The following is a 10,372-nucleotide window of genomic DNA, read 5'->3' as shown; positions in this document are numbered from 1 at the left end:
TCTCTCTCTCTCTCTCTCTCTCTCTCTCTCTCTCTCTCTCTCTCTCTCTCTTTCTCTCCCATTCTTCTCTCTTTCTCTTCTTACGCGAAACCAGAAAATGTTCCACGCAGAAACAGTGGGGAAAAGAACACAAAGGAAGCTCGTTGCACCTTTTCTTTCCCAGCTAGTACGTTGATGCATTATTACACCCAGCCCCGGATGCATCTTCATCTTTTTGACTAGCAGAAGAAACGTGAAATTATAACTGCGGACTCCGTCTATTCCCGCAAACTGTCGCAACCAAGCGAGTGAGAGAAAAAGAAAAGGGGATAGAGAGAAAGAGAAAGAGAGATCTCTTGGCGAATGGCCGATCGTTGGAAGCCGGAATAAGCGACTGCTGAATCTCGCTGTTACACACACCGAAAATACCTCAAACTGCAACTTCTGCACCTTGGAAACGCGAAAAATTCGCGCCATCCCCTTCGTCTCGCCTCTCCGTGTAATGCGCGTTACATATTGCCATTTATTAAAATATTTCAGTCGTTGTATAAGTCGCGGGAATTTTGCGAAGCTATTTTTTTATTATTCCCTCGCCGGGCGAAACGTCGAATATTTCGTTCGGCTCGCACAAAACGCACAAAGCAAGTCGCCGAGTTATGTACGCGCCAGCCCTAAATTTTAATAAAGCTGATAATGAACTTTTGAAACGCCCGACGCACCGCCACCAAGGATGCGTTTGGGGAACTCGCTGTCGCGCTACAAACGCAAACGCCACAAACTCAGTTCGGGGAGCTAAAACATCGTTAGCGAATATGCGAGTTCCGTAAACAACATTAGCGCAACGTTCGCTTCTTAGCACTCGCTTTTTGGTAATCAAGACCAACGAAGAGATGAATTGGCAAAATAAAGAGGAAATTATTATTATCGATTAATTTACAAGTAGCATCAGCACAGCGTTATGGTATTTCTTAGAAACTTAGTAGAAGAGAACATTATTAAAAATTACTATTATTATTGAAAATTGTGGAAAGATGTAAAAAAAAGGAAAAATTATGCCTAAAATAGAAAATTATGTAGATGTTTACGTCTTACGTGTACAGTTACGGAAATTGTGTGCCGAAAAACTCTAAGTCCGAAAAGATAAAAGTAATTCTTTTGCGCGAGCGCCCTACGTTTATCTCCTGTGAGCGCGATTTTGCTCGCGAGAAAACGACGCTCAGCCGTGCGCCGCCCCGTGGTGAATCTCGAAGTAAAAGGAGCATTAAAGCGGTAAGTCCTCGACTCTTGCGTCACTGAGGATAGCCGTGTTGCTATTTGGCTCGTTTCCATAATAATTCCGCTGAAGTTCTGCAGCCATTAGGTGCATCCAGTATTACTATCTAGCGCTCAGTGAGCTCTTGCATCCGATTGAAATATTTTAGATCTAAAAATATTCACCAAGCAAGTACAAGAGCTCACTGAGCGCCCAGTGAGCAATTGTAGTACTAGATGTACTCCATGGGTGGAGTATTACAACCACTTAATCTTTTAGTCATGCTCTGGATGTTTTTTGACCCAAAGCAGTTTCAAAGTTCATACAGTTTTTGTAATATTCTAAATACAAATGTGATACTTCGCGACTTTTCGAGTTATTTTAGAAAAAATGAGTACATATTGTATTAAATTAGTTTATATAATGCTAAAATAAAAGATATAAAAAATACATATACTAGGCTGTTTGATAAGTCTTTGGTCCGGGCAAGAGATGTCGCCACGAAAATATTGACTTTATGTTTTGTCAAGAGTACCTTTAGAAGCTTAAGTGTAAATTTGCAGACAGATCTATCAATTATTGTGTGTTTTACAGCCATTTGAACAAGTCTACTTTTGATTTTTCTCTAATGGAAAAAAGTGAATTCCACGTGTTGATAAAACATTGCTTTCTGATAAGAAAAAATACAACAGAAGCAAAGGAATGGCTTAATAAACAATATAAGGAATCTGCACCAGCGAAATCAGTCGTAATTTATTAGTATAATGAATTCAAACACAAACGCACGAGCACTGAAGACGCTGCACGCAGTGAAAGGCCAAAAGAGGCTACTACGCCGGAAACCATAAAAAAAATATACAAAACAATACGAAACGATCGCAAAAAGGTGAAGGTGAGCTAGCTGAGATTGCAAACATCTCAACTGAACGTGTTTACAACATCATACACGAACATTTGGATATGAAAAAGCTGATTGCAAAGTGGGTACCGCGCTCGTTAACTGTCGACCAAAAACAACAACGAATTGATGATTCCGAGGCGTGTTTGAAGCTGTTTCAACGTAATCCGAGCAAATTTCTGCGCAGATATGTCACCATTGATGAGATCTGGATCCATCACTACACTCCAGAGTCAACACAACAATCGAAACAATGAGTAGAACACGGTGAAAGCGCACCAAAGTGACCAAAAGCGAGCAAAACAGCTGGTAAGTGATAGCAACTGTTTTTTGGGATTCTCATGGAATTCTTTTCATCGATTATCTTAAAAAAAGGTCGAACGATTACCGGAGATTATTATGCAGCACTACTCGATTGATTAAACAACGAAATCAAAGCGAAACGACCTCATATAGCGAAGAAGAAAGTGTTGTTCCATCACGATAACGCATCAGCTCACAAAGATGAAATTGCAACGGCAAAATTGGTCAAATTGAGCTACGAATTGCTTCGACATCCGCCGTATTCGCCAGATTTAGCCCCCTGTGACTTTTTTTGTTCCCGAACTTGAAAAGATGGCTTGCTGGAAAGAGATTCGAGTCAAACAAAGAAGTTGAATGGGAGACGGGTGCATATTTTGAAGGGTTTGACAAAACCTATTATACTGACGGTATCAAAAAACTTGAAAATCATTGGATGAAGTGTATTGAGCAGGAAGGAAACTACTTTGAATAATAAAGAAGAATTTTCGAAAAAAAATGTTTTTTTTCTTGCCTGGATCAAAGAGTTTTATATCAAACAGCACTACTCGATTGATTCAACAACAAAATCAAAGCGAAACGACCTCATATAGCGAAGAAGAAAGTGTTGTTCCATCACGATAACGCATCAGCTCACAAAGATGAAATTGCAACGGCAAAATTGGTCAAATTGAGCTACGAATTGCTTCGACATCCGCCGTATTCGCCAGATTTAGCCCCCTGTGACTTTTTTGTTCCCGAACTTGAAAAGATGGCTTGCTGGAAAGAGATTCGAGTCAAACAAATATTTTTATCAAACAGCTTTATATGTCAATTAAATAGTGAGTTCTTACCATTGGGTCTATTTAAACCCTGAACATGGTTAAAGTATACCTAAAACGAACACGGTTAGAAAGTCAAGCTGAAGTCCAATAGCATGTATTTTCTGCCTATCGCGTAAGCGCGTAACCAATAAATTGCGACGTTTAGTATTTCTGTTGAAATTTCTAAAAGAATAGAAAGATGTACCAGGTCTGTAAATATGAAACCGGAATTTGCCCATAGATGGCCCTAGATGTCAATGTAGTTACCTTCAAACCACGTCATTGGCGCCATTTCCTTGTTGACATCTCTGACAAAGATTTTCAACTCACAATAATACAAGTTTCATACAACAGCATAGTTTGTAATAGCGTTGAACATGTCGAATTTTGTGCCTGGAAACTACGATTTGCGAACAGCATTGATTTTCTGTTACCATTTGAAGAAAACTGCTGCAGAATCGCATCGAATGCTTGTCAAAGCTTACGGTAAGCATGCTCTTGGTAAATCACAGTGCTTTGAGTGGTTTAAAAAATTCAAAAGTGGCGATTTTGACGTGAGAAACGAAGAACGTGGAAGACCACCGAAAAAGTTTGAAGACAGCGAATTGCAAGCATTGTTGGATGAGGATGATACTCAAACGCAACAACAACTCGCGGATCAATTAAATGTGACTCGAGAAGCCGTCTCCATACGTTTGAAAGCCATGGGAAAGATCCAGAAGATGGGAAAATGGATTTCACATAAACTGAATGAAAGACAGCAGGAAAACCGAAAAACCACTTGCGAAATGCTGCTCGCCAGGTACAAAAGAAAATCATTTCTCCATCGAATTGTGACTGGCGATGAAAAATGAATATATTTTGAGAATCCTAAGCGTAAAAAATCATGAGTAACTCCAGGCGAATCATCGACATTGACTGCAAGGCCAAATCGCTATGGACGGAAGACAATGCTCTGTGTTTGGTGAGATCAGAAGAGTGTGATCTATTATGAGCTGCTAAAACCTGGCCAAATCGTTAATACTGAACGCTACCGACAACAAATGATCGATTTGAATCAAGCTTTGCGTGAAAAACGACCAGAATATAAAAAAAGGCAACACAAAGTGATTTTGCTTCATGATAATGCACCATCACGCTCAGCAAAACTGGTCAAGGAAACGATTGAGGCGTTTAGTTGGGAAATACTTTCGCATGCGGCTTACTCACCAGACTTGACTCCGTTCAATTACTATTTATTTGCATCGATGGGACACGCACTTGCTAAGCAGCGCTTCACTTCTTACGAAAATGTACGAAAATGACTCGATGACTGGTTTGCCTCAAAAGAGCAACAGTTTTTTTGGCGTGGCATCCACAAATTGTCAGACAGGTGGGAAAAATAGCTAGCGATGGGCAATACTTCGAATAAAATATTTTTTATCATTTTTATACAATAAACGTGTATTTTCTATACAAAAATTCCGGTTTCATATTTACATACCTGGTAATTGATTACGCGGTTACGCGAAAATACATGCCATGGGACTCCACCTTTACTGAGCGCTCAGTGAACTCTTGCATCTGATTAGTGTATATTTCTGGATCTAAAGAAATATGCCAACCGGATTTAAAAGAGCTCACTGAACGCTCAGTGATCGGTTGTAGTACTGGATGCACCCGATGAGAAGTGCATCACGGAAATAATGATTATGATGAAAAAGACCTCCATCAATGACGTCACGATAGTATTGGCTAGCTACCCGAACAGCGTTAGCGCCAAAAAGTACTGACAGCAAACTTTCCAATTAATTCCAAGTACAGTAAGTTGATGTGCCCTTTAGTTGTGTCTCTAAAAGATCTGTACCCCTCAAAATGGCATATTTATGTGGTGGAAACACGACACGTGTCGACAAAGTACGTTGCATATCAAGCGAAACGTGTTTCAAATTACTTTTTTCATTACTTTGTGTAACAAACCATAGTTTATTTGATGTTCTTATTGTTTGATGTTATTAATGTTCGAAGTTCTTGTCGCAAACATTGTAATAAAGATTAGTTGTAATCAATAACAATTTAAATGTAAAGTAAGAATGTTCAGAATTATATCTTTTTCCAAAAGAGTGAAACCTATAAATACTTTATAACTTCATAACATAATATAATATAACACGATAATCGCTATTTTGAAAAACCTGCAAACTGAACCAATGAAGAAAGTTTCAAAGAATGGCCAGATTCTAACTTCTACGGACATTACCTTTTGGGTATTCCGCAGGATACCGGAATGCGTCCTCATCCCCGCAGCCCGAAAACTCCAAATATCACCCTGGTAGGGATAGGAAAAATATATTTTTTGCTCGATTCGTCTTCGGAGATATCCGAAGATTTATTGTCCCACTTCGCGCGAGAAGACTCGCATGCAAAACAAGGGGGAGCGTCGCGGAAGAAAGACGAATCGGCGAAGAGTGACGAGAAAGAAAGAGAAATGCAGAAAGAGAGGGAGAAAGCAGGAGGCAAGAGAAATAAAACTCCGATAAACCGATCGTATCGTCGCGAAACGATGTAACAAAATCCAATACATGTAGTATATATACATTGTGCAAAAATTTCTGCTTCGCCACTGGCGGAATCGTTCTTCACGGGATGACGATTTTTTTTGCAGCAAGATATCGTTTTCCAACCGCCTCCAGCCATTCTTCCAGTCGGGACGCGACGTTCCCCCGTCGTTGTGTAATCGCGACTCGATTATATCGCGGAATTATTTTCTGATTTTCAGTCCGAGCACCTCGAGACGCGAGGAATTGCCGCGAGACGTTTTCGAGGCTGAACTGATCGGTCGTAACGGAAGCTGCTCGAAGTACCAACCGCGATGCCCACTGGGACTCTTCGATTTGATCGGAGTTCTAGCGTGATACCGGAAAAATCGTCGCAGTTTGCCATGTCACTCTCGCAAAGCAAACATCCTAATTGCACCACAGTTTGAGAGCGCCCTTGGGTTGCCGAATGTAGAACACGGCCTGAGACGTACAACACGAGAGCAAAGAGAAATTTCAGCGAAGCGGAACGTCGGAGAGATATCAAACGCGGATATCAAAGTCGAAGATCACGAACATTGTGTGTGATACCAAGAAATTCGATTACTGCGTAAATAGGATTGGGTAAATCAATTTTTTTTCTTAACTGACAACTTTTGTGAATTAAGTTTAAAGTTAATATGACTTATAAAATTAGCGTGGTTAAGTTACATAAACAAAAACTGATTGAAGTGTAAGTCTAATTAAAATTAAATTAACTTATTAAAGTAAAAAGTGAATACGAGCGTGGTGTACATTGAGAGAAATTATTTGATAAGAAATTAACAAATTAACGGATATTTTCGATCAAAATACCGATGAATTTTTGTATCTGATTAAAGAACACCGATGAGTAATCAATTTATAATTTTTTGATCGGTTTGATGAAATGCCATTATGACCGAAAATATTCGATTAAATTTAATCAGATATCCTAATCAGATACAAAAATTCATTAATATTTTGATCGAAAATATCCATTTGTTAATTTTTTATCGGATAATTTTTCTCAACATAGTAGACGCACTAATCTATACTGAGAGAAACTGTCCGATAAAAAATTAACAAACAGATATGTCCGATTAATTGTCAAATCCGATCAAGATATCCGATTAAATTTAATCGGATACTTCTAATCATAATGGTATTTAATCAGATAAACCGATAAAAAAATTATGAATCGATATTTCTCATCAGATGTTTCCTGATCCGATACAAAAATTCATCGGTATTTTGATCGAAAATATCCGTTTGTTAATTTTTTATCGGATAATTTCTCTCAGTATAGTGTTATATATAGTGTTAACTTTAAATTATAGATAATACCAAATCGCGCTGATATTGTATTGATTCGCTTGTTCGATGATTATACTAATGAAATTACGTATGCTACAACACTGAAAGGAAAGATTGTTAGTCTCATTAGAAATTCTAATTATTTTTGGCATTTGCCATGATTTTGTTGTTCTAATAAAAAAATAACAATAGCTATATGCATATAAAGTTCTATCAGCAATGTTATAGTAATGTTTTCTACAAAAATGTGTTTTTTATCGTGCAGAGTTATAGCCTCATACTAAACACTTTTTTTTTACTTGTTCATTAATCTTCGTATTTCGCCGGATGCTGTATCATTTTTATTCCCGTACAAATTATCAAAATCAATATATCTCGAGAAGAATGATATAGAATAGTTTGAGTTTACACACAAAGAGAGAATGTCATTTTTTTCATGTAAATTTATTTGAACATCTCCATGTTTTCTAATTGTATGGTAACCCAAAATAATTGTATGGTAAACACAAAATATCATCCATATTACAATGTCAGCTCATATGGTATATTATGTAACTGTTACTTTTTTATTTAACAAAGTAACGGTTACGTAATATATCATATGATTGTGCTGACATTGTAACATCGATAATACTTTGTGTTTACTGGGAATGGACTGTTAGTAGAGTTTATTTTGCCAAGGAAAATAGTATGTTTTCAAGTTTAAATTTTTAATAAACTTCAGGGTCCAATAAAATAAATAGTACATATGAACATATGAAGGATAACAAATGCAGACCGATATATCGAAGAATGGCGACATTAAAAATGGGGTTGCAAAATTTTATTAAATAATTCTTAACAATTTGTTCGATATTGATTATTTTTATTATAAAATACTCTCTTTGTGTATGACTTATTCCTAGTTTATCATCTCCTGCGGGACCTTTCCTTGCATTGAGCAGAAGGAAGCGAAGCCTGCAAAGAGAAACGACGAATGCCATATTATCGAATTATCGCGAGCGAACGTATTTATATACTCGCTCGTAATTGAGCGTGTGATCGTAAATCTCAAATGAACGAAGGATAAGAGTTATCGCCGCATTTCCCCGCCTTAGCCCCTCGGTATCTGCTCCTGAGCGAGGCCACGTTAGAGTTATTTCCGTGCCTGCTGAGGAGGAAATTCCGTTGGAAAAAATTGCATCGCGGAAAGTTGCTGCTTCTCGACGGTATCGACGCGCGATCCGTCGCGAGCAACTGTTGAATTGTTCAACATTAAAGAATCTTGAAATGTCCTCGAACCCTCGAAGTGCACCATGCAGGAACTCCGAACCGCAAACTCTCTCCCTCGCATGCAAATAAGTTCTTCGATGATAATTCGAACGATAGCTCGGCGAACAAATTTCCACAAAGAAATTCGTCCGGATTTCGGCGGAGAGACGCTCTATAAAATTCCCAGGTTTATACCCGAAGTTTCCGAAGATACATTGAATTTTACAATCGTCACGGATAGGGTGAAGGAAAGTTCGGGAATTCTGACACCTACCGAAACAAAACCAGGAAGGAATCTTACAGTGTCGAGTTTGCGAAAACTTCGGTCGCTTTACATTAGAGATTTAAAGAGCGATACGCGCCTTGTTCACTATGCACTATATACTCTGATCCGTACTGTCTTACTCCGTACTGTCTTACTCCGTACTGTCTTTTTTCGGGCGTCCACTTCGCGCAAATCAATGGCAGCCTCCGTGTCAAAATGTATGCTCGCCGTCGACGTGGCGGAAATATTCGAGTCGCGCGAAAATAGAGTTGCTTCTTCCCTTACGGAGCGTCTTTAGAAAATTCTATACACGTGCAATGCACTCCCCGGCAAAAACTTCATGGTGCCTGAGAGAAGTTATGAAGTCGTAAATGTTGAGTTTCCAGGAGGAGTACATTCCCAGACATTCGTCCGTCTCTTTAACATTCTCCGCGTCGATCTACCCTCGGCGAAGATCCTTCGAGGTAGACGAACTCACCGGAGGAAATTCCGAGCGAGCCGCTCGACGTCGTTAAATAACACAAATTTATTCGTATCGCTCGCAAATAAATATCGCGGTTCCGTTTGTTGATTTGAATTCGTTATTCCAAGTAATTCGACACGGAAGTTTCGTCGCCGACGTAAAGTATAATATTTTCAGGGCTCGAGAGTAAATCCTAACTGAAACCGGATTCTGTGATTTAATACTTAAGAAAATGTCGGAGTGTCGTATGAAGTATATACTGACAGAAATTATCCGACAAAAAATTAACAAACATATATTTTCGATCAAAATACAGATGAATTTTTATATCCAATCAAGATATCCATTTAATCGGATACTTACGCTCTTAATGACATTTAATCAAATAAATCGACCCAAAAATTATGAACCGATATTTCTCATTGAATGTTTCCTAGTCGGATACAAAAATTCTTCAGTATTTTAATCGGAAATATCCATTTATTAATTTTTTATCGTGTAATTTCTTTCAGTGCATGCTTACAGTATTGGCAGTTAATATCAATATATAGTTTAACAGACGGAACTAACGTTTCTAACAAATTATTCAAGAACTAGCATGTGTATGTGTTACCTTTCTTTACCCTATTTATTAGATACATGCCAGCATATGTATGCAGCCAAGTAGTTTACAAATTTATTTAAATTTAGTCTTCCTAATTGCATTCTAATGACCTTATAATGTTCTCACATGTCATCTACATTTCTGTAATATTCCATTTTACATATATAAACTCTTAATGTTTGATGTACAGCGAAAATATAATACAGGGTCAAATATACAGATGCCATCCCAGACAGCAGAAGATCTTCAAGGCATATCCTAAGGACTTATACGGACATTTAGAAGTCCTAAGAAGGGAAGGGATGTCTTTGGGACGTCTTTGAAAGATTGTGCTATCTGGTATATGAAAAAACGATAGTTATAAAATTTTGTTCTTATATTTTGTGAAACACGACGATCCCGAGGTATATACCGAGGGTGGTCTGAAAAGTTTCCGACCTAACAAAGATACAAGTCATTTTTTCTGAAAATTGTTTTTTATTTTTCAACATAGTCTCCTTGTAAATCTACACACTTCTCCCAGCGATGCTCCCATCTCTGTAACCCGTCGAAATAGTACTCGGCGTTTTTCTCTGCAAAATAATTGTTCACGAAGGTGATTGCCTCTTCATTTGACGAAAATCTCTGTCCTCCGAGCGCAATTTTTAGATGAGGGAACAAAAAGAAGTCGCTTGGGGCTAGATCTGGTGAGTAAGGTGGATGGTCA

The 10,372-nt window shown here is 38.2% G+C and overlaps 1 protein-coding gene across 8 annotated transcripts in view; it reads left to right on the top strand.

The window, feature by feature from the left end:
• Positions 1-10,372, top strand: part of LOC116843465 — an 88,760-nt gene that overhangs the window by 17,244 nt on the left and 61,144 nt on the right. For 5 of the 8 annotated variants that reach the window (XM_032813952.1, XM_032813921.1, XM_032813959.1 and 2 more), the window contains one exon: positions 5,991-7,278. The exons of the other annotated variants lie outside the window; for them this stretch is intronic. In XM_032813952.1, the coding sequence (XP_032669843.1) occupies positions 5,991-6,126 (136 nt within the window). In that variant the 3' untranslated portion in view covers positions 6,127-7,278. Of the gene's footprint in view, positions 1-5,990; positions 7,279-10,372 lie in introns of those variants that run through there. 8 annotated transcript variants of the gene reach the window in all.

The sequence above is a fragment of the Odontomachus brunneus genome, unplaced genomic scaffold, assembly GCF_010583005.1.
Source record: "Odontomachus brunneus isolate Ranch 3 - 2012 unplaced genomic scaffold, Obru_v1 Obru_scaffold_003, whole genome shotgun sequence".
Lineage (NCBI taxonomy): Eukaryota > Metazoa > Arthropoda > Insecta > Hymenoptera > Formicidae > Odontomachus > Odontomachus brunneus.
This window is presented reverse-complemented; position numbering and strand designations above follow the sequence as displayed.